The sequence below is a fragment of the Rhipicephalus sanguineus genome, chromosome 5 (assembly GCF_013339695.2).
Source record: "Rhipicephalus sanguineus isolate Rsan-2018 chromosome 5, BIME_Rsan_1.4, whole genome shotgun sequence".
Classification (NCBI taxonomy): domain Eukaryota; kingdom Metazoa; phylum Arthropoda; class Arachnida; order Ixodida; family Ixodidae; genus Rhipicephalus; species Rhipicephalus sanguineus.
The window spans coordinates 191,497,196-191,521,575 of NC_051180.1; the positions used below are offsets into that span (position 1 = coordinate 191,497,196).

Here is a 24,380-nt window from a genome sequence, read left to right on the forward strand (position 1 = left end):
GTCGTGGTTCTTGAACAGGCATTCTATGCATGGGCACCGAGCTGAAGGTTGACCTGCCTGGTGCCATTCAAATGATGACGGGCGGCTGGCAAGACGTGAGGATGGACACTGTGGCCAACTGCTTCCGGAAGGCAGGCTTCATGATGGCGGAACTTGCGGAAACCGGTAAAGACTGCGACGACGAGCGCATAGACGACGAGTTTTGCGAGTTGCCGTCCCTCTTCACGGCTGCCTACCACACGAAGTGTCTGCGGACGATTTTGTGGAAGCGGACTGCAACGTTCAGGCTGTTGCGAGCCTCGCTGACGAGGAAATTGTAGCTGCGGTCGCAGGGACCCAGGATGCCCAGGCCGACAGCTCAAGTGGTGACGAAGATCGTGCGGATGAGGCGGCGGCTGCATACGCGTACTCCGCTGCTGAAGTGGCGGCAGCATTGGGCTTGATTCGCCGTTGTTGCGGCGACATGGAGGGAACCGAGCTCTTGCACCTGGACAGCCTCGGTAAGATCGAGGCCGGTGTCTTCAACTTCATTTCGAAGACAAAGAAGCAGGCCAAGATAAGAGATTTTTTTTTCACGCAAATAAAACATTCTGTTGCATCGTGTGTGCGGAATTACCGTAAAAACCGGAATATAGGTCGGACCGGAATATAGGTCGAACCCCCACTTCTAACTACTGAATATTGAAAGAAAAAAAGTACATGGAATAGCCAAAGTATCAGAAGCCTTTACCGTGTAACACACCCAATTTAAAATGGTGAACAGTGAATATGCCATTTATTTACACGTAAGTTCCACATGGCAGAAAGCCATAAGATGGGCTCAAGCATTATCTTCGTAAAGCGTCACAACCGTCTTGACAGCATTAATTTGGATGCACTTTGAAGTCACCGGTAGCAAACACGTCGCGAGTGCGGCTCCCGGTTAAACTGTGCAGCCTTTGTTTCCACCTCTAGATAAGCTGTAGTCTGGCACCGAAACAGTTTTCTTCTGATCGACGTCATGTGATCCTTCAGCGTCCGCCAGTAGCGAATGCTTCTGTGGTGAACTCGATCTGCCCGCTATCATAGCCATACGTGCCGCTCTAACCAGAGCCACCGGCATTTCAGGAAGCAACAAAGAAACGGTATCCGGCGGGATTAGAAGAGCGAGAACACCCGTGCAAAGATAAACTTTCAGTTATTGTTTGTGACTCACGGCTTCCGGCTCCCGCTCGCGTTCACAGTGCGCTAACATCCCAACACACCTCTCATGCACTTCAGACCAGATTTCTTCGTGCCGTCGCGAATTCGATCTCTGTTTTCTTGAACGCCACGGGGAACTGTCGTCGGCCACCGGTCGAAAACAAGAACAAAAGGGCCTCGGAGCCCAAAGAGATTCACAAGACAACAAAAACGCAAAATGAGATCGCCCACGGCACAAGGCTGGTGGTAAACATAGCAGTGCCGATGATTGCGATGGTGATGGAGGCGGTTGACATCAGTTGCCCATAGTGGCCAGACTTGCGAAGCTTTTCTGCCAATGACCAGTATATAAGACGAGGGTCAACTTTTTAGGGCTGTTTTTTGGAAAAAAAGTTCAACCTATATTCCGGTTTTCACGGTTGTTGCCATTCTTGAATGTGCTGATTGTAGGTGATCGTCCGCCACTGGTAAGGTCTCGGGACCTGTATTTTTTTATATCGAATTTTTCATATATAGAACTAATTCGCGATCCCCTTCGAGTTCGATATATCCGTGTTCGACTGTACGTTGATGCAGCCTGGCCTGTATCACTGCTGTCGCAGTCGCTATCCGACGCAGGGCCATTCGCGATGATTGCCTCATCGACAAATGGCATAATGTGATTAGTGCTACATGTTGTCTGCCTCGGCGATCTCTTGTTACATAGGCGTTTGTGAAGAGCTGGGTATATGGCACTGAGCTTGTTCTTGGCATGCAAAATGACGTCGACATTGTATCGGGAGGCCATCTTCTTCAGTCAATAAGAACGACCATCAATACACGGTATGCAGCATACTTCTTTCTCTCCTCCACCGGAACATTGGGCGCACCCAATTTCGTCACCCAGCTCTTCACAAACCCTATGCCCAGCTCGTCACAAACACCTGCGTAACAAGGGATTGCCGAGGCAGACATCATCTAACACGAATGACAGTATGCCATTTGTTTTCTGCATGTGCAACATGGTTTAACTCATTTCTTTCTCAGGTGGTCACTGCTACATAGGCCAGACAGACTGCTGCCTGAATATTAGGCTAAGGGAGCACCACAGCCCCCTACAAGGTGCCCCTATTCACACCTCACACGTCAGTGTCGACAATGCTGGTGCAAACCCAAACTCAACAAAACCACCATTCTTTTCCGGCACTCAAACAAGATAACGAGAGAAATAAGTGAAGCTGTTCATATCCACAGAAATGCTCCGAAGTGAGTCAGCCAGCCGTCTATTAACCTACTAAATAGTGAAGTGCCTTCTCTCGATAATTCTTTGGCACTGGGAATAGATCAGCGGCAGCCATGCACATGCTTGGCATGACCTGGGTTTTTTTCACCACAGTTGTTTCACCTTAGTTTTGTGATCCTCATGTGCAAAAGGCAGATTTTGTTTTTTGCTATGGTTTTTTATCTTTGAGCTGACAGTTGTTTGCCATTTGTTAGTTTGTTGTTGTGCACGCACGTGTTTCCCTGTTGCTTTTGCCTTTTGGCGCACGATAAAACCTGGCTGCCTTTCGCTTGAAGTGAGCGCTTTTCTTGTCTAGCTCTTCTGGTGTATTTTTTGTGTTTTGTGCTTCCAAGTACCATCATGAACCACCTGAAGTTTGTAGAATGCAGCATTGATGTGGTCTACAAGATTCCACTCTCTTGTGGCAAAGTGTACGTAGGTCAGTCAGGGCGCAGCGTTAATGAGCGCCTTAAAGAAATTGCAAGAAGTGGAACTTTCAAGCTATGCCTTGACAGACCAAAATTTTAAAGAAGAACCGTGACATCACCGCCCCGGTTGGCTGGTCAAAACTCACTAAACGGCAACAAAAAAAAAAAAAGAAAAGGCGAAAGGAGGAGGCTGCCGGCTCCTTCGTTCCTGTTCTCTGAGATGTGACGGTGGTCATTTAGTGATGTCTTGAACAGATCGCATTAGTGCAGACAGGGTTGCATGCTATGATGATGCTTCAGAATAGCAGTGAAGTTTGTCAAGGAGGTGTGGCATTCGTGTGTTTCAGGTCCACCAGAAGAAGTGGACCAGCCAGCGGTTGGAGCAGCCATCACCACTATGTAAGCTTTCATCACTCGGCTTGGGCTAGATGCTTATGCATGTGGTCCCTTTGCAGTGCCAACAATTTGCCTGAGATGTCGAAGGATGTGAAGATGATAGCGGCCCTGATGGACGATGAGGACTCGGGCGAGAAACTGCTGGACGCAGCACGCCGCCTCTGCAATGCCTTCTCCGACCTGCTTCGTGCTGCAGAGCCTCAGAACAAAGAGGTCGGCCTTTCTTAATTTGCTTGTCCAGCCTGCGATGTGTAGGAGCTTTCACTTGCAGCTTTGTTAAGTGCTGTTGTCTGCTCGTGGCATGATGCTTAGAGAGCAGGAAGGATGTAAAGTTCCCTGGAATGGAAGGTTCGAACAAGGGATGGGCTAGGGATTTGCAAAATGTAATTTTTTGAGCTGAATATTTTTTTTTATTTAATAAAACCCTCAGGGCCAAAGTCATTAAAGAGGGGAGTGGTTACAGTAAGATAGGATGCTTTAGCACAAAGACTTCTAATTATAGTTTAGTTAGAGTAAACAAAGGAATATAACATGATCTCAGAAAAATGATAAAAAATTTACTAAGGTTAGAAACGTCTTTCAGTAAAAAATAATCAAGGCTTGGATAACAGAATGCACTCAGGTTACACACACAAAGTAAAAAGAAAAAAAAAGATAGCTTTGATTATACGATGTTAGCTAAAGCTGCTCGAAACAAATAGTTATCATGAATTGATACGATATCTTCAGGACGGTGGTTGCATTCTCTGGAATGGCTCAAAGAAAGTTAGTGTGACACGTGTAGAGACCAACCTTGTAACTGTGGTCGATTCGAGGTGATGTGTATTGTGGTTGAGAAATGAGATTGTTGTGGAGTGTCCAATGATGGTATAATTCGTGAAAAAGAGCCAAACGTGCGATTTTATGACGAGAAGACAGATAGATTGAGCACTTTCCAAATAAAGATAACTTTATTAGTATTATATAACGTAGCTTACATCCTAGTATGCCATATTTGCTTACGTAATTTCAAATAGCCCATGTTGCGGAAAATGTGGTGTTAGCAGCGGTGTCCATGAGCGAAAAATCCAGATGGATGCAAAATTGAAAAATCTGGCCTCAAACAGGAATTTGAAGCGAGGCAGTCTGTGTGGCATTCAAGTATTCTAGCAGAGCCACACTAGTGCTTCAAAGCGCTTTGGAAAAAGGACCCTATAAAGTCGTCATGTCAAGCAAAGAGTCTCATTAACAGATGTAATAGTGCGTAGCAGAAGTGTACAATTGCATCAAGTGTAACACTATGTGAAGTGTGTAATGAGTGAGTGGTTAAGAGCTGCCAACCAATAGGGGATATTCATAATGCATGCTGTGTGCCATTTTGTGCTGGGTGCAGTTGCAGAATTGTGCGCCTCAACAAGGAGTGGCCACAGAGAGGCTGAGCACCAGTAGTTGGCGGAGCTTCTTTTTACATCGAGTGCTGAATGGACCTTACTGTGCTGCCACAAATCGATGAGAACACAATATTGAAGTCCGGACGTGTTAAAAGACAGGGCATGCGAACATGAACACAAGAGAGAAGTCAACGCGCCAGCGTTTGTATTGTCGTGACTTCTCTCGTGTCCGTGTTTGCACGCCCTGTCTTTTAACATGGATATGTATCAACTAACTCAGCTCCCCGTTATTCATCTGGACGGCAGCTGCAGGTGGTGCACCACTTTGTGAAACCAAACTGTTGTTCTGTAATGACATCTGGTCTGGGGTAGATATTCCAAGAAGTTGTTCTTGCTGAGGAGATGTGACTGTCAGATTTCTAAAATAAACTTGCACTGCAATACGTCTCCATTGTATTTACCATTGCGATTATAAACACGCGTCAGATATCAAAAGCTGGGCAGCAACACAGTGCTGCTTTCCTCGGCTGGTTTAGGCACAGACGGGCATCTCTGTACCAAGTAGCATAGAAAACTGGGCGAGTTGATGTAGATTCATTGCAGCTAACAGCGCGAAACACGTAGATGAAGAAGCAACAAGTGGACACAGCACAGCGCTGACTTTCAACTGAATTTTTATTGAAGAACACGAAAACATATATACATATACACATCCCTTTGCAATTGCGTGTTTCATTGTTTTTTGTTTTTTTAAGGAAGCAAGGCATGGACAGGTACGTGAGCAGCGCACCGCAAAGCAGACAAAAAGCTGATCACGCATTTCAAAGAGGAGCACGTTATTAACAACGCGAAAGAAACAATGTGAAACAACTTGATGGTTTTCTTCTTTATGAGTGCCACTCTTTATTATAGCACCTCTTTTTCTGCATACATAATGTTCTTTTACTGCACACTGGTTGCTTATACAGTAGAACCCCGCTGTTACGTTCCTCACTGCTGCGTTTTCCCGGCTGTTACATCGTTTTCCGCCGGTCCCGGCATAGCTCCCATAGGATACAATGTATTGGGATCCCCGCTGTTACGTCGTAACTGTCGGACCGTTCCCGTATGATACGTCGCGAAGTGCGCTCGGAGCCGACCGAGTGACTACCGAAGAGAGCGGCCATGGTGCATTTTCACGCAGCTTGGCCTGTTTTGACCGTAATATTAGCCACATGAGAGACGCAAGCAACAGGATCTTTCAATTGATGCAAACAAAAGCATGGCCTTCGAGATTCGCATTGCAAAGATGGCGTCTATGACGTAAATGCTCGCAAAAGCAAGGCCTTCGAGATTGGCATTTACTATTGACAAAAGCATAGCCTTTGAGATTTGTATTGCACAAACGTGGCGTCTATGACGTAATTGCTCGCGAAAGCAAGGCCTTCGAGATTAGCATTCACTTGTGCCATCGCGTTGGCGTAGACTCATCATCATCGTTATTTGCCGGAGGACGGGAGGAGTTCTAGCTGGTTGGAGCTCGCATGGTCGTGCGCGGTTCGCGGTCGGACTCTCCGCGCTGGTCGTGATTTCGTGTGCTTAGTTCTTTCATGCCCACAGCTGTTGGTGTTAAAAAAATCACATACGTTGATTACATTTCTGTGGATGAGGCCGTCCCCAGCTCCGCGTTTCTATCCGTCGACTAGATCGCGGCTGAGTGCGCCAATTTTCGTGCTGCTCGTGAGCATTGAAATAAAATTCTGTACCACTACATATTTTGTCGTTTTTCCTGTTTTTCGGCTCTTACGTTTCCCATCACGTTTATTTCCTACGGTCCCTTCAAAAACGTATCAGCGGGGTTCTACTGTAATACATTGTGAACATAATATATCGTGAGGATTTGGTATTGTCATTGTGGTTTTCTTTGAAGCTATATGCCTGTGTTCCTTTTCATATATTTTTAAATATCATGCTGTTTGCTTTCGCATCCCACAGTAGTGTTGCATTACCGTGTGCTACTGTGAACAGCATGTGAGATCAGCGCAAAGATGAGTGCGATGATCTACTGAGCTCCACTGTATGGGCTCCGTAACTCTAGCTCCATAGTGTTTGCAGCGCACACTGACTGAAGATACCAAAAGAAAAATAAAATGGAAGGGATAAGGGGGTGTAAAGCCAAGGGTAGACTATGCACGTCTGTGCATGCTGTCTTGCAAAGCTTGCAAAGAAATGCCTGTTCAAGCCTTTGTGCCGCGATCAAGTCTCGTGTGGTAGCACTGGAGATTTTTCACCGATGTGTGCAGCAGCATCTGTGGTACTGATTGTTACTATCCATCGACTGAGCCTTATGCACATTTATATATATAAGCCATTGCTTTTGTCAATCAGCAACACTGACTAGCAAATGTTGATCAATTATGCTCTCTTGTGCGACGTTTTGTCTGTTTAAAAATGCGTATATTGATATTTCGTTTGGCAAGTCTAGATTATATTGCAGGCAAGGCAACTGAATTGCTCGGGGAAATAAGAACTGAGGTTGAAGAATGCTTTTGTACATGCCAGTCATTTTCGAACCAAAGTGCAATGTCCATTTTGTTGATGGACAAGTTCACGTCGGCACCTTTTTTGCTTCGTTCAGGTAACGAATACATTCGAATAAAATCGGTGTTACCTTGTTCCCGTTATTGTCACGGCTGCCTCATTGGCTGAACAGTGCACAAAGCATTGGGAAGTCATTGCAGAACGAGGACAAAAAGCCAGCAGCTAGCAGCTGAAATTCTGCGATATGTGACTGGTTTCGTTTTCGCGCCCTGCAACACGTAGTGGATTGAGCTTGCAGGCTTGTCAACTATAAGGTGCTCTACATTTTGACTATCTCCTATTGCAAACAGCTGGGCTGTCAGCATTAATGAAGTGTGCTGGTTTGTAGGTGCATGTTTTGCCATACAGATGCGTAGTGGGTACTGTAATTGCAGTTGACAACGGCCGATGCATTCCTTTCCTCACAGAATGGCTGAGCGAAGCATGGCAAGCAAATGGGGCCCGATAATGCTATTGCATTGCACTCTTGAAGGCGAATGTCCTCCAAACATTTTTCTATGTTCTTTAGGCTCAAAAGGGTGGTTGGCGCAACAGTATTGCACACACTTCCTCAGTAATGTCTGCGAAGGACATGAAGTATAAAATGCAGTGTTTAACTTGATTCTAACTGAAAAATTGGTAGAGTGTAACCGAGAGCCTAATAGACACCAATAAGACGACACAGCGATAAACTCCAGCTTTCTCAAAATGCATCCAGCACTTCAGACATCTGGCCAATTGGGTGATGCACATAAAGCTGAAAAAGCCACAAAAAATAGAAATAGGTGAGCATGTGTGCAGGCATGTTACATGCAAAGAAAAAGTTAGTGATGTTTCACTCTGTGAACAATGCGCAAGCAAATTGGTGCTATCACCTTGTGCATTGCCTATAGAATGTTTCTTGACGTTAACCAGAATAGCTTTGACACATATCACGACGGTGATTTGACAAGCAAGGCATTTACGTTTGCGTGCATTAAAAGGGGTTGACTCGCTACTCCTTGACCATGGGTCGAGCGAGATGTGTTTGCATGTGCAACCAGGCACCATGGCAGTTAATTGTTGTATTCTCAGTGCATCCCCAGCGAGAAACAACGCGCACAGCTGTGCTTGTTGGTGGTGAACTCGCTGGGCCTGCCTCTGCCCTACTGCTCTTTATTTCATTATCACAGGCTAGGTGGCGCCACCAACAAGTCACATATGTAACAATAATGTAATTAGTGCGCCAATGTTTTAGGCATTGTTGCTATGGGCTCACAAGCACCTCTTTTGCAACATTTTGTCCCTTTGTCTTTTTCCTTCTCCCACTTTGCCTCTAGCTGCTGCTACACTCTCCATGACAGCGATTTGACAAATGGCGCATATACGCTGGCACGTAAAAATTTAGGTGCTGTAACAAGACGCATAGTGGCGATACCAAGGAGCATTTGAAAAGGAAATGCGACAGGGGCCATTATGGTAGAGCAGATGACTCATCGGCCCTCCCTGATGTCCGAGGTGTGCAGCTTGTTGTTGTCCCCTCTAGTCTTTTGTCGTATTTCCGCATAATTACACTGAAGAATAACAAGCAGTTATGGTGGCGGTAAACTGAGCGTTTACTTTTGCATGCACTAACATGTACTTAAGGTTTCTATTTCGGTGATAAACGACCCTTGGTACTTCAGGACATCCTTCTCTAAAGTGCTCCTTTCTTGCTAATATCGGATAATACTTATGGAGGATATTATGTTTGGGAGTGCATTTGAGTATTTCGTTTTAATGCTAGCGGCTTGTCGGGCTGTGCTTGAGGGTCTCTTCTAGCTAGTGCTGATTTCCTGTATCATGCAGGAATTTCTTCCAACTGAAGTTCCCTTTAGAATCCTGTGAACATAATCACCGTAATCACTACAAGTCCCTCTTATACGCCTTGCCTGTTCAACAAATATCCCTTGCTTGCAGTGTCACGGTCGATGACTATTGTTGGCTGTTTGTTGGCTTTCTGTAGAGCATCGTTTCTAATTTTTCTTCTTTGAAGAGGTACTGTAGTGTCTAGGAAGTTAATTTCACTGGAATATTGGTGCATGTTAAATTTAATACTGCGATGAAACTTGTTAAAAAGGTCAGTGAATGTGTTTATTGCACTTATGTCATGTTCCCATATAATAAATATTTCGTCTATGTAGTGGAGATAGGTGCAAGGCTTTAGCAGAGATGATTGCGAAAGCTCAGATTTTAATTGTCCCATAAAACGTTGGTGTGCATTACATGCAAGAGGTCTTCCTGTACCAGTGCCAAAAATTTGTAGTTAGTAGGTCGAGTCAAATTCAGAATAATTTAAGCATAAGGACTAATTTTACTTAGGAGACTAATATTGCGTGCGGCAATATTAGATTACATAGGCATCGCCTGGACGCGACGAAGAAACGACCACAGCATTTTAATGTGGCAGGTCACGACTTCAATGAGTTTACATACTTCAGATAATCTTCCGGTCACTGAGAGACAGAAAATATAGAGAATCATATCTTGTTCATAATCTTAGCTTATCTATTCTTATTTAATACACTCCAGCAAACAAGTGTAAATGTTTTAAAGGGAGCTCGTGAATTAATCTCGTATGGTAGGTACACAACGAAAACCACTTAGACTTAAACCTTTTATCAGAGAATTGCTAACCATTTTGATCCCCATGAATTCATTTTGTACCTACTGCTCACTTGTGACATGCATGACTCAGCATAATGCCTAAGACTCGGAAGTGACTCAGAAGTGGGTCAGGTATCTGAAAAAAAGATATATATATATATATGTTCAGTGATTGGACAGCGACGAAGATGGTGCTAATGCCATTTTTTAATGTTTGTGCCCAAGATTTTTAGAGAAGTTAGCAGATCAGGATAATGCCCCTGCCGAGTCTTTTTTGGGCTTTGAGCACTTTCGAGATGACAATGCAATCACTGTAACCATGGCTGTGACCATGTATTGCCTCTGGTTTTGCAGCCCCGCCAGAACCTGTTGAATGCTGCCAGCCGAGTGGGTGAGGCTAGTCATGCTGTTCTGTACACCATTGGCGAGGAGGATGAAGCAGACCTGGAGCTTCAGGTTGGGCTTACACTTGCCTGACACTGTTGCCAGCACTGCCAATGCCCTTGCCATGCAGGATCAGCTGCTGGCCGCAGCCAAGCAGGTGGCCAATGCGACGGCAGCCCTGGTGCTGCAGGCCAAGAATGTGGCCTCCACCTGCGATGACCAAGGCCAACAGAACCGGGTGATTGGTGCTGCCACTCAGGGAGCCCTGGCCACTTCCCAGCTTGTGGCCTGTGCAAAGGTACAGCTGGCTGTGCTTGGCTTTTTGGTAGATTTGCCGTGGCTCTGTTGAACTTCGCAATGAAACGAAGTGAGCTGGTAACAGTTCTGGTGACTGACATGGGACAAATGAACATCTTTCACATTATATTTTAAGCTATAGGGATAATTTCATGTTCGAATGGTCCATTCTGAACACACAGAGCCACTTAAGCTAAAGGGATGACAGTGAAGTGCTGGTTCTTACGGAAAGACATCTGGGCATCCATTGGTTTAACTGCAGCATGTATTAGTGTGACACATGAAAGAAAAGAAAACACACAGACAGGGGAGTGCCAAACTGTTTATTTTATTACCTTTTCTGGTCCTAGACACAACTCATCCTACACATGTTCTTGACTAGTCCCAGGTTTGATCCTGGGAACCCTGGACTAGGACACAATTTTCCTCAACTAAGAAGCTTCCTTTCTGAGAAATGCGTCTGGATTTCCTTGTGGCTTTGTGATACAAATGGGTCGTTATCAATTATCTCTTTCATAACCCTTCTGCCACCTTGCAGGATTCCGCAGAACTCATTTGCAGTAGACTGTTTGTTATCCACTGGTTATGGGGTGGTTATGGGGAGCTGAATGGCTTTTCCTGCATTTAACGACTGTAATACTCTCACGAAGGCATTTCATCAAAAGCTACGTTAGCGTCAGTGTACATTTCAACAATAGGCCATTCAACATTGGCTATCAAACTCTTCTTTGCCAAAAATGGTTTTTATAAATGTTAAAGCATGCATGAAACTTCTATTGGAAAAGGAAACAGGATAATGATCCGTAATGTTCACATTAATTACACTGCAGTCTTTAAGTGAAAGGAAGTGAGAAAGGACATGATCAGTGAGCGTGTCCAGCAATACACTTTCAAGGTGTGACCTTTCAACAACTGTCTGTAAATGCATCAAATTTACACAACATTACTTCGATGCATTCGACATTCTACTGCAACAAAAATAATGTCATAGTACGTTGAATTGCAGGTCTCTGAGTAATTAATTTTAATTGAATTCTAATTAAATATGTATTGATTCTGAAGTCATTAGTGTTTTTTTTTGCTTAAATAGGATGAAATGTCACGCTTGAACTATATTGCAATTTCTTTTTCGGCTATATTAATTTTGAGCAAAGAAAAAATAGTTTTGACAGGGCTCACAGAAAGTGGCCTGTCGAACAACTCGTCGAACGTGGTAGTGTCTTCAGCACAGTGCTCATATGCAACTGTACACTGTAAAATGAAGTTAAATGAGGAAACATTTATTATGCAGGAGGTTTAATTTATCCAAACTTTAGTGTGTCGTTCTTTCTTAGCCACTAGCCGACACGACTAGCAAAAAAAAGTTGGGTACGCAGATGTGTACAAAGCGCCTCAAAGATGCAAGCGCCGTAAAAGCGTCGGCCTCGCTCATAGCATCACGCCAATCAAACCAAAAATAGCTCTGCGACGCGCGCCTGCCTCACCTGGCTGTAACACGCGTTCCCCCCCAACACGCTCGCCCCGAGAAAAATTGCGGCCGGGCTGCCGGGGCGGCACGACGCGCTTTGCGTTTCCCTCTAGTGCGGCCCTGGTGTTCAATCACATTTTAACATGCCGCAGGATGGCGACCAAGTTCTGCATCCAATATGCGACGCTCTTCTGGCTATCACGACTCATTCTCTGATTACACTTTCACCGTTGACTACTACAGCTACCGCAAGGGTTTGTTTAATCGTTGAACATGGACGTCAGTCGTCGGCATGGAGATGCACCACCAAGCATCAAATGGGTGCTTCCACCTTAAACGGTGCTATAGCTGCCAGACATCAATATACATCGTGCAAACTCTATTATATCAGTGTACAGTAAACATTGAGTTACTTCTATAAGGGCACGTTTTACTTTCGTGTTATTCCGATTCCTATGACGGGAGGAATCAACCATGCTTTTTAATAGTGTTTGCTACTCAATTTGATTTGCACTTGAATTTTACTATTCGAACTATTCGAACTTCCCAAAAACAAATACAGTCAACGTTCGATTGAAAGTGACCCCTACAGATTTTCAATATGGTTCACCTCATTACACTCGCGTATTGCAGCAAAGCTGCCTTTCAAGCTCCGTTATGGTCAAACTTAGCCAAAACGCAGTCAGCATCCAATTAAAAGTTGTTCGTAGATTTTCAATATGCTTCACCTCATCACGCTCCGGTATTGCGGCAAAGCTGGCTTTCAAGCTCCGTTACGGTCGCAAATCGCAACTCAAGGAAACGCTGGTTCCAACATGGAGATGTGGCAGAGGTGGGGGCTCAATAGGAGATTTTCCTAATTCAGTCTGGCCACACTGATTTTTTTGCCGTCCGCCATTAGTAGGGCGTCATTTCAGGCAGTTGCATGGGCAGTGTAGGAGAGCCCACACTACAGCGTCTCGCTTACTGTTTTGGTGGTGATGTCGTGGTCCAAAAGTCTCGCAGTTATTCTGGAGACTCTTACGGAAGAAAAAGTGGAAGCCTACAGCGCCTCAAAAAGGTTAATAATAATAATATCTGGGGTTTAACGTCCCAAAACCAAGATATGATTATGAGAGACGCCGTAGTGGAGGGCTCCGGAAATTTCGACCACCTGGGGTTCTTTAACGTGCACCTAAATCTAAGTACACGGGCCTCAAACATTTTCGCCTCCATCGAAAATGCAGCCACCGCGGCCGGGATTCGATCCCGCGACCTTCGGGTCAGCAGTCGAGCGCCATAACCACTAGACCACCGTGGCGGGGCGCCTCAGAAAGGTTAGCGAAGCACAACGATGAACGAAGTCACAAGTTTGCTGTGGAAAGCTACGTCCAAACCGCCTCGATCGAAACGTCTTCGTACACAGGGCTATCCCGAAAGCACTCAACGGAAAACTTTCGGCTCACGCGCTTCTCCAGCTGGCTACGCTCTTGTGCTGCAATGTCGAGCGCTCGCTCTGCTTTGTACAACGAACTTTTAGTGAGCTCCACTTCTTCGACTTTTTTCTTTACTTCCGACTCTAACGCACGGACACGCGCCGTCATTACGTCGAGTTGTTCGGCGAGGTCGGAAATCTTTAGCGAGCACGCACAACCACACACCACGCCATCGATGCTGCTCGTCACCGATGTAGGAGAGCAGATGTCTACGTCGCTCACATCCGCGGTAGTCGATCGCCCGCCTTCGGAAGGCACTGTAGCGCTGACGAGGTTAAGTGGTTCTCGATTTCTTGGCTTTTTTCTTGGTGGAGGCCTCGGAGCACTAAACGCGAAGATGCTGGGCACGGCGTCTTGCTTCAAGAAACGACGGTTTCCGGCGACGTTTGGCAAGTAGTTTGCTTCAGTAAAATGCCTTGAACAAACTTTTGTGAACTTCGTCACGGTGAAGAAAGGGCCTTCGTCACGCTTAATAGCTATAATCCACCTTTTCCTCCAGTCCGTATCCTTCGGAAAAGAAAAAAAACGAGACCTGCAAGAAAAGGTAGGCATCAGCCGCGCACCGATTGTAAACAAAGCCGCGGGCAAGCGCGCTTCTGCTTACCTTCGACCCATCCTCGTCTCGAAATCCTCTTTGCGTGCACTGCGGTACACAGCAATGGGCTGGCATTGCGCTGATCCCGTTCTATCGGAATCGGCAACTATTTGCGCAAACAGGATCGCACGCGAGCGTTCAATCTGAAGCGCGCGCGCGTGCACTCTGACTGCTCTGACGGCGCGCGACCTACTAATGGCGGCTGAGAAATGCTTCTCGTTGCTGCCGACAGGTGGCGCTGAATTAGGAAAATCTCCTATTAATGCTGTTTTGGACCTGAAATTTGGGCAGGAAGTCCGAAAAATTGGACGCCGAAGCTTTTTAGCATCCAAAATTTCAAATGTTCTTATATATCGACGTCTACGAGGCAGATTTGGAACTCCGGACTTGAAGGGAGCACACCCTTGTCCGCCACATCAGTTGGACTTCCACAGAAGTTAAAAGAGGAGGAGAGGCTGAGGAAATGGCATCTTTGCCTATCACGTGTACAGTGTTGTCGGCAACACTTTGGTTGCACCAAATCATGTACATAAATAGAATTCGGCCTCTACATTGCCTCATTCTTGATAAGACAACTATGAAACACCACCCCGTGCCAGCGCTTCATCAACCTAGCAAAAAGACACTTTCATGTTGCTATCTCATATGAACATACTTAGAGATTCTCTGCTACTTTTTTCTGTAATTCCACTTCGAAGTATTCGAAAAATGTTTGAGAAATATTCGAAAATTATTCGATTCAATTCGCACTCAATCTTTATTATTCGAAATCGCTTCACACCCAAAATTTTGCTATTCACACAATAATGTTTAGATCACCTAAAATAACTACATTCTTAGGTTTCAAGCACAGTGTTTGTGTGTTACTGTAGTGGGTTCGTGGGCCCTCAGACAGAGAGAGGGATGAGAAAACATTTCCAGACAACACTCATCAAAAGACAAATACACGCACATACACTTGCTGAACGCTAGTATACACAATTACTCAGTCCTTGCAGTCCTGTACGCCCAGTTAAAAAAAACAATTGGAACCAATTGGAAAATTTCACCTGGTTCCAACTGGTTCCATTTGTGAATTAGTACACAATTGGGCCATTTGGACCAATTGGGCCAATTGGTTGTATGCCAATTGGGTCAAATGGTACAGTAGCACATAACCAGTTGGGCCAATTGGCTGTATTCCACTTGGGCCAATTGTTTGTACTCCAATTGGGTCAAATGGTGCAGTCAGCACATAACCATTTGGGCCATTTGGTTGTATTCCAATTGGTTCAAGTGGTGCACTTAGCACAAACATCCGTCTGTACTCAAGCTGTACACCTTGGTGTTGAGCCATGCCAAGGTGGAATTCCAGGATTAAACACAGAGTAGAATTCAAATTGGCCAGAATTTGCACGGATCTCAGCTGGCTGCTATCGCATGTCACTTAGTTGGTTCATACTTTGATTGGCTGAGGACCTGCTGGTCCAGCCAACTGCACATAGCCAAGGCAGCACGGTGGGAAAACTCAGAATTTATTTGAACACTTGCAGCAGGCGTTCTTATAATTGGAAAATATCCTTAGATGAGCAGTGTGCTTGCGCGTATCCTTGTACACCACCTGAAAGAAATGAAGGCAATAATGACTCATCAAACATATGCAATTACAGTAAATGTATAGTTTTACCAAATAACATGCGTAGCATGAGCCCATTCGCGTATCGCAGTACAACATTAAAATAGCCCTTAATTAGCCCAGTCTGACAAGCACTCGCAGTTTATGCTGTAGGAAAACTATGTAACGATTATTAACATTCGCCGTCGCGGCGGTCCATCATTTACAGTGCTCGGCAAGCTGACCCAAAAGAAAGGGGTTCGATCCTGCCCGCAGTGGTCGCATTTCAATGGACGCGAAATGCGACCCTTACGGCAACCGATTATTTTTCATTCAGTACTACTCTGACTAGACGTCAAATGAATTCACTTGCACATAATCGCTAGCGCTTTCTACAAAGACACATGTGCGCTATAAGGCACAGGCATTACACAAAGGATGCTCACATCAACCGGCACGTAGTCTACTTCGCGCATTCCATCTCATACTGCAGCAAGGTCCAATGACACCATGCTCATAATAAAGAACACAAATACTCCGGACAAGCGTTCGCTTTAACTCCAAATATGTAAGTGCAGTACTTTCATGGAAGGATCAGAGCTGAGGAAATCGGTGACCCTCGATCGATGCTGACGAAGCGATCACCGCATGGTACAACCAATACAACACCAAAAACCGCTCGAACGTGTTGATGTTGGCTTGTAACCCTTTCCACAGATAAAAGCGACCAAAAATGAATGTCTCATCTTAATGTCACCAAGGTTCCTCTAGCAAACACGCTTCACTATGAAACATGCCGCACGCATACATGGAAAGCGAGCACCACGACTAGCCCTATATGCGAAACTACCAAAACTGCGGGGTCATAATAATATTTGACCACCGCCTGTAATGCTCTTAGTGTAAATAAAAAAATGCAGCTTAATTTTAATGTAATATTCATATTATAAAGTACGTTATTATTCAGCATTTGTATCGGCAAACGTGAAGGAAAGATACGGGACTACTGCTACTGAGATGCGGCTATTGTTGCTGTCCATGCTGCTGTGAACAAAAATGCCGGCAATGCGGCGTTCATCGTGGCGGCGCAAAGTTCACTGCGCTCCGATCGTGGCAGATAGGACGAATGTTGATAAAAAAAATTCCTCTTCTCGCAGGGAATTAACCGCTATGCTTTAAACATTAGCTAGTTGCGCAACGGCTCAGTGTGACCGAAACGGCCAGTAGATTTCGTGTCGGTCGTGCGCAGATCTATGGGAAACGTCGAATAAAGGAAGAAATATTTTTTGCAATACGTTCATGCGGGGTACTTTATATCACGCCTGTAAAATGTGCATCTTTTCTTCACACCATTTAAATTAATGCAACCAATTGGTGCTTGGCATAACAAGTCTATATATAAATAAGCGCTTATTTCAACACTTCGCAAGTAAACAAAGTCGAAGCACTTGATAACTCAAATTCCTTCATCGAATTGTGGACGTAAATTTCCAATTGAACCGCCTGGCCCAACTGCAAACGAGTGTTTCCATTTGGCAATTCCAATTGATCCAAATGGCCCTATCGGGAATTCCATTTGGCCCAATTGGAAGTGAGCTTCCAATTGTGAGCTTCCAAATGGCTCAAGTGAGCTACCATTTGAACCATTTGGTGGTTTCATTTGTTCCAAATGGTCCAGTTAGAGATCCCATTCGGCCCAATTGGAAGTGAGCTTATCCTCTTGAACCAATTGGAAATTCCAAATGGTCCTGTTGGGATACTATTTGGCCCAATTGGAAATCACTATTACCATTTGGACCCATTGATATTTCCAAATGGTTCCATTTGTTTTTTTTCAACTGGGCGCCTACGCAAGTATCCGCACGTCCTGCCTAATACGGAGTCTATAGTTCCTTAGACGTCACTCACGGTACCGACGACCGTGTAGCTGACGCACGCTCGCAGCAGGAGAGGCACGATGAGCCATCGAAGTGGCAGAACCAGATCCCGAGCTGCTCGCTCAGGTATGCATTGAACCACGATGCACCCGGAGTAGCACCAAGTCCATTCAGCAGTCGGTAGTGCCGGACCCCAGCAGCCTTGGCACCATGGCCCGACTCGGTAGCTGGTTAGTCTCAGACACACCATCTGGCACACGATCAGCAGCTTGGCCTTGCCCGCTCGCACGTGCACCGCAGGAACATGCTGCAAGGCCTGGTCTGGGACACCTGTTCGCCACAGGAAACACCAGGCTCATCCCGGCTGGTCTGGTGGCCCCAGCTTGCGGATCGAACGTGCTGCTTCTTGCTCGCTGACCACTCACGCTCTGCCCGTCGCCGTGCTGAAGCTGACGCATTTCATGTTGGCCTCTCTCGCGCGCACTCCGTTGTCTTCCTCCGTTTCGTTTTCCCGTGCGGAAAATAGTCTCCTACTACAGTTACCTTTCTTCGCCTCGTCCGTTTGTACGCTGTTTTTTCCTATAATGTATTACCAACTCAACTTTCAGTCAGTGTGAAAGCTTGAACAAAAATTGGGAGACCCTTAAGCTTCGCCTTTAAGAGTTCAACGCAATAGCGAAATCCGGCCCCTAGTGCGCACTTCAACCACTAAGTGCATACTTATTAATCTGTGTTGTTACACACACACGCACGCAGACAAACACGCGCACAATCTAAAGCACTTTCTTGTGCAAGAGTTGAGACATATTTCTCACAATGCCTCACAGATGGCAGCACGTTATCTAGCGTTTGCTGTTTGCTTGATCAACGTCTCCTCTAGATAGCAGACGTTGGCTTGATATGTTTCCCGCTAGATGCACATAGTTGTCCATATTTAGAGCTCTTTGAAAGTTCGTGTGTGTTTTTAGCGGCAATGGCTGCACTATCCCGGCCTTTTTCGAAGCATGGTGTCGAGCAAAAAACGTAGTTTGATGGCCTCGCCAATGCGCCTACAAATCGCCGAATGGGCTCATTTTCGTCATGACACCTGCCGAACAAAATGCGCTAAGGAGACTCCTTCCACTACATGGCATTTATGTAGTGTTTTTTTCCGAAGTAGCTGCAAGTAACATCGTGGCTTTGTGGTAGGATATCTGCTTGCCAGGCAAACAGCCCGGTTTTGATCCTCAATGGGACCGAAGATTTTTATTGTTTATTTTATTTGCATCTTTCTCGATTTTTCGCTCACGGACGATTTTTCACTCACAAGCATTGGTAGTGACGCCGACACCCGAATTTCTGCGACATGAGCTCCTTTGGCTCCTTTGGCAGTTTGACTGGTTCATTCTTTCAGCGTTATGTATCCACTGACCTGCACACTTCTACCTGACTAGCTCAGCTAGTTCTGACAGATTTGCAGTTATTGACAGCAATATGAGGGTCAGATCTCGGCTTGCAGAGTAAGGTAGGTATAATGATTTGCGATTGCAGTATTCTGACAAGTATCCTTGTATGTTATACAAGTTTTTATCATCTAGTGAAAGCCATGTTTCAGACATGCAAACGAGGAAAAAGGAAATTTTGAAAATATGTACAAGTGCATCATTTCATCGTAATTTCTTTTTAGGGAACATGTGTTAAAGTGAATTGCTGATAAAGAAGAACTATTTAAATAGCAATCTAACTTATCACTAGTAAAATCGGACGGCAAGATGTAGTAGCAAGGTGGTGGGAAATGAAAGTGAGGATGAGGAGCAGAGATGTGAGGTCTAGGAGGAGAGAAAGGAAAATGGGAGAATGTGTATGGAGAGCGAGATAAAGATAGAAATAGTAGAAACAGAGGAAGAGATAGAAAGAAAGGGAGGCAACAGAGAAACAGATAGGAGGGGAGAGAGCGATTACAGAGAGAGAGAGAGAAGTAAGAAAGGGAAGGAACAGAGAGAAAGCTAGAAGGCGAGAGAACGAGTGCAGAGGGAGAGAAAGAAATGACAAAGGGAAGGAACAGAGAGAAAGATAGAAGGCGAGAGAGCGACTACAGAGGGAGAAAAAGAAACAAGAAAGGGAAGAAACAGAGAAAGATTGAAGGCGAGAGAGTGAGTACAGAGGGAGAAAAAGAAATAAGAAAGGGAAGAAACAGACAGAAAGATAGAAGGCGAGAGAGCGACTACAGAGGGAGAAAAAGAAACAAGAAAGGGAAGACAAAGAGAAAGGTAGAAGGCGAGAGAGTGAGTACAGAGGGAGAAAAAGAAATAAGAAAGGGAAGAAACAGAGAGAAAGATAGAAGGCGAGAGAGCGACTACAGAGGGAGAGAAAGAAACAAGAAAGGGAAGACAAAGAGAAAGGTAGAAGGCGAGAGAGTGAGTACAGAGGGAGAAAAAGAAATAAGAAAAGGGAAGAGAAACAGACAGAAAGATAGAAGGCGAGAGAGCGACTACAGAGGGAGAGAAAGAAACATCAAAGGGCAGAAACAGAGAACGATTGAAGGCGAGAGATGTGAGTACAGAGGGAGAGAAAGAAACAAGAAAGGGAAGAAACAAGAGAGAAAGATAGAAGGCGAGGAGGCAAGGGACTACAGAGGGAGAGAAAGAAACATGAAAGGGAAGACAAAGAGAAAGATTGAAGGCGAAGAGAGTGAGTACAGAGGGAGAGAAAGAAACAAGAAAGGGAAGACAAAGAGAAAGGTAGAAGGCGAGAGACAAAGAGAAAGGTGAAGGCGAGGAGAGTGAGTACAGAGGGAGAAAAAGAAATAAGAAAGGGAAGAAACAGACAGAAAGATAGAAGGCGAGAGACTACAGAGGGAGAGAAAGAAACATGACTACAGAGGGAGAGAAAGAAACAAGAAAGGGAAGACAAAGAGAAAGGTAGAAGGCGAGAGAGTGAGTACAGAGGGAGAAAAAGAAATAAGAAAGGGAAGAAACAGAGAAAAGATAGAAGGCGAGAGAGCGACTACAGAGGGAGAGAAAGAAACAAGAAAGGGAAGAAACAGAGAAAGATTGAAGGCGAGAGAGTGAGTACAGAGGGAGAAAAGAAAAGAAAGGAAGAAACAGAGAGAAGATAGAAGGCGAGAGAGCGACTACAGAGGGAGAGAAAGAAACAAGAAAGGGAAGACAAAGAGAAAGGTAGAAGGCGAGAGAGTGAGTACAGAGGGAGAAAAAGAAATAAGAAAGGGAAGAAACAGAGAGAAAGATAGAAGGCGAGAGAGCGACTACAGAGGGAGAGAAAGAAACAAGAAAGGGAAGACAAAGAGAAAGGTATTGAAGGCGAGAGAGTGAGTACAGAGGGAGAGAAAGAACTAAGAAACGGAAGACAACGAGAGAAAGATTAGAAGGCGAGGAGAGCGGATACAGCGGAGCGAAGCAAACTAAGGAAAGGGTAAGGCAACAGAGAAGGATAGAAGGCGAGAGAGTGAGTACAGAGGGCGACGAAGAAACTAAGAAAGGAAGACACAGAGACAGCAGATGAAGGCGACTAGAGAGCGACAGTACAGGAGGGAGAGAAAGAAACAAGAAGGAAGACGAAAGAGAAAGAGTGTAAGGCGAGAGAGTGAGGTAACAGAGGGAGAAACAAGAAATAAGAAAGGGAGAAGAAAACCGACAGAAAGATAGACGGCGAGCAGCGCGACTACAGAGGGAGAGAAAGAAACATGAAAGGGAAGAAACAGAGAAAGATTGAAGGCGAGAGAGTGAGTACAGAGGGAGAGAAAGAAACAAGAAAGGGAAGAAACAGAGAGAAAGATAGAAGGCGAGAGAGCGACTACAGAGGGAGAGAAAGAAACATGAAAGGGAAGACAAAGAGAAAGATTGAAGGCGAGAGAGTGAGTACAGAGGGAGAGAAAGAAACAAGAAAGGGAAGACAGAGAGAAAGATAGAAGGCGAGAGAGCGACTACAGAGGGAGAGAAAGAAACAAGAAAGGGAAGACAAAGAGAAAGGTAGAAGGCGAGAGAGTGAGTACAGAGGGAGAAAAAGAAATAAGAAAGGGAAGAAACAGAGAGAAAGATAGAAGGCGAGAGAGCGACTACAGAGGGAGAGAAAGAAACAAGAAAGGGAAGACAAAGAGAAAGAGAAGGCGAGAGAGTGAGTACAGAGGGAGAGAAAGAAACAAGAAAGGGAAGAAAGAGAAAGATAGAAGGCGAGAGAGCGACTACAGAGGGAGAAAAAGAAACATGAAAGGGAAGAAACAGAGAAAGATTGAAGGCGAGAGAGTGAGTACAGAGGGAGAAAAAGAAATAAGAAAGGGAAGAAACAGAGAGAAAGATAGAAGGCGAGAGAGCGACTACAGAGGGAGAGAAAGAAACAAGAAAGGGAAGACAAAGAGAAAGGTAGAAGGCGAGAGAGTGAGTACAGAGGGAGAAAAAGAAATAAGAAAGGGAAGAAACAGAGAGAAAGATAGAAGGCGAGAGAGCGACTACAGAGGGAGAGAAAGAAACATGAAAGGGAAGAAACAGAGAAAGATTGAAGGCGAGAGAGTGAGTACAGAGGGAGAAAAAGAAATAAGAAAGGGAAGAAACAGAGAGAAAGATAGAAGGCGAGAGAGCGACTACAGAGGGAGAGAAAAGAAACATGAAAGGGAAGAAACAGAGAAAGATTGAAGGCGAGAGAGTGAGTACAGAGGGAGAGAAAGAAACAAGAAAGGGAAGAAAGGAAAGATAGAAGGCGAGAGAGTGAGTACAGAGGGAGAGAAAGAAATATTAAGGCGAGAGAGCAGACTACGAGAGAGCGACTACAGAGGGAGAGAAAGAAACAAGAAAGGGAAGACAAAGAGAAAGATTGAAGGCGAGAGAGGTACAGAGGGAGAAAAAGAAATACAGAGGGAGAAGAGAGAGAACACAGAAGAGAGAAGAGAAGAACGAGAGAATAAGAGCGAGCGAGAGAGTGAGTACAGAGGGAAAAAAGAACAAGAAAGGGAAGAAACAGAGAGAAAGATAGAAGGCGAGAGAGCGACTACAGAGGGAGAGAAAGAAACAAGAAAGGGAAGAAAAGAGAAAGATAGAAGGCGAGAGAGCGAGTACAGAGGGAGAGAAAGAAACAAGAAAGGGAAGAACAGAGAGAAAGATAGAAGGCGAGAGAGCGACTACAGAGGGAGAGAAGAAACAGAGAAAGAGTGAGTACAGAGAGAGAAAAGAAATAAGAAGGGAAGAAACAGAGAGAAGATAAAAGGCGAGAGAGTGACTACAGAGGGAGAGAAAGAAACAAGAAAGGGAAGAAACAGAGAGAAAGATAGAAGGCGAGAGAGTGACTACAGAGGGAGAGAAAGAAACAAGAAAGGGAAGACAAAGAGAAAGATTGAAGGCGAGAGAGTGAGTACAGAGGGAGAAAAAGAAATAAGAAAGGGAAGAAACAGAGAGAAAGATAGAAGGCGAGAGAGCGACTACAGAGGGAGAGAAAGAAACATGAAAAGGAAGAAACAGAGAAAGATTGAAGGCGAGAGAGTGAGTACAGAGGGAGAAAGAAAGAAACAAGAAAGGAAGAAAACAGAGAAAGATAGAAGGCGAGAGAGCGAAAACTACAGGAGAAAAAAAAAGTGTAAAGGGAGAAACAAGAAAGGTAAAACAAAGAGAAAGTTATGAAGGCGAGAAGAGTGACTACAGAGAGGAGAGAAAAGAAACAAGAAAGGGAGAAACAGACACAAAGAAAGAGGCGAGAGAGTAGAAGAGGAGAGAAAAGAAACAAAAGAGACAAGAGAAAAGATGGCGAGAGAGTAGTACAGAGGGAGAAAAAGAAATAAGAAAGGGAAGAAACAGAGAGAAAGATAGAAGGCGAGAGAGCGACTACAGAGGGAGAGAAAGAAACATGAAAGGGAAGAAACAGAGAAAGATTGAAGGCGAGAGAGTGAGTACAGAGGGAGAAAAGAAATAAGAAAGGGAAGAAACAGAGAGAAAGATAGAAGGCGAGAGAGCGACTACAGAGGAGAGAAAGAAACAAGAAAGTAAGAAACAGAGAGAAAGATTAGAAGGCGAGAGAGCGATGTACAGAGGGAGAAAAAGAAATAAGAAAGGGAAGAAACAGAGAGAAGATAGAAGGCGAGAGAGCGACTACAGAGGGAGAAAAAGAACAAGAAAGGGAAGACACAGAGAAAGATTGAAGGCGAGAGAGTGAGTACAGAGGGAGAAAAGAAATAAGAAAGGGAAGAAGAACAGACAGAAAGATAGAAGGACGAGAGAGCGACTACAGAGGGAGAGAAAGAACAAGAAAGGGAAGACAAAGAGAAGGTAGAAGGCGAGAGAGTGAGTACAGCGGGAGCAAAAAGAAATAAGAAAGGGAAGAAACAGAGAGAAAGATAGAAGGCGAGAGAGCGACTACAGAGGAGAGAAAGAAACAAGAAAGGAAGAAAACGAGAAGATGAAGGCGAGAGAGTGAGTACAGAGGGAGAAAAAAGAAATAAGAAGGAAGAAACAGAAGAAAGATAGAAGGCGAGAGAGCGACTACAGAGGGAGAGAAAGAAACCAAGAAAGGGAAGAAAAGAGAGAAGATGAAGGCGAGAGAGTGAGTACAGAGGGAGAAAAAGAAATAAGAAAGGGAAGAAACAGAGAGAAAGATAGAAGGCGAGGAGAGCGACTACAGAGGGAGAGAAAGAAACAAGAAAGGGAAGACAAAGAGAAAGGTAGAAGGCGAAGGAGAGTGAGTACAGAGGGATAGAAAAGAATAAGAAAGGGAAGCAACAGACAGAAAGATAGAAGGCGTCGAGAGCGACTACAGAGGGGAGAAGAACGAAACAAGAAAGGGAAGAAACAGAGAAAGATTGAAGGCGAGGAGAGGGTGCAGTACAAAGGTAAAGGGAGAGAACAAAACAAGGAAAGGAAGAAACAGACCGAGCCAATGGGAAGACAAAG

General features: G+C 44.9%; 2 protein-coding genes across 15 annotated transcripts in view; both read left to right on the plus strand.

Moving 5' to 3' along the window:
* LOC119394536 (talin-2) overlaps positions 1–24,380 on the plus strand; it is a 612,547-nt gene that overhangs the window by 247,690 nt on the left and 340,477 nt on the right. Inside the window, exons 18-21 of the mRNA XM_037661859.2 lie at positions 3,219–3,270; positions 3,327–3,480; positions 10,176–10,277; positions 10,336–10,503. Coding sequence (XP_037517787.1) covers positions 3,219–3,270; positions 3,327–3,480; positions 10,176–10,277; positions 10,336–10,503 — 476 coding nt within the window. The remainder of the gene's footprint in view (positions 1–3,218; positions 3,271–3,326; positions 3,481–10,175; positions 10,278–10,335; positions 10,504–24,380) is intronic.
* Positions 18,507–24,380, plus strand: part of LOC125758500 (octapeptide-repeat protein T2-like) — a 7,506-nt gene continuing 1,632 nt past the window's right edge. The window contains exons 1-4 of one of the 14 annotated variants that reach the window (XR_007416133.1): positions 18,507–19,760; positions 20,478–20,801; positions 21,218–21,479; positions 21,738–21,869. Coding sequence is in view for 7 of the 14 variants with exons in the window: in XM_049415821.1 (XP_049271778.1) it covers positions 19,536–19,892; positions 21,738–22,075 (695 nt within the window). In the remaining 7 variants the exon portion in view is untranslated. Of the gene's footprint in view, positions 20,044–20,273; positions 20,332–20,477; positions 20,802–21,217; positions 21,480–21,672; positions 22,076–24,380 lie in introns of all 14 variants that reach the window. The other 13 variants (XR_007416134.1, XR_007416132.1, XR_007416137.1 and 10 more) reach the window with 13 other exon arrangements.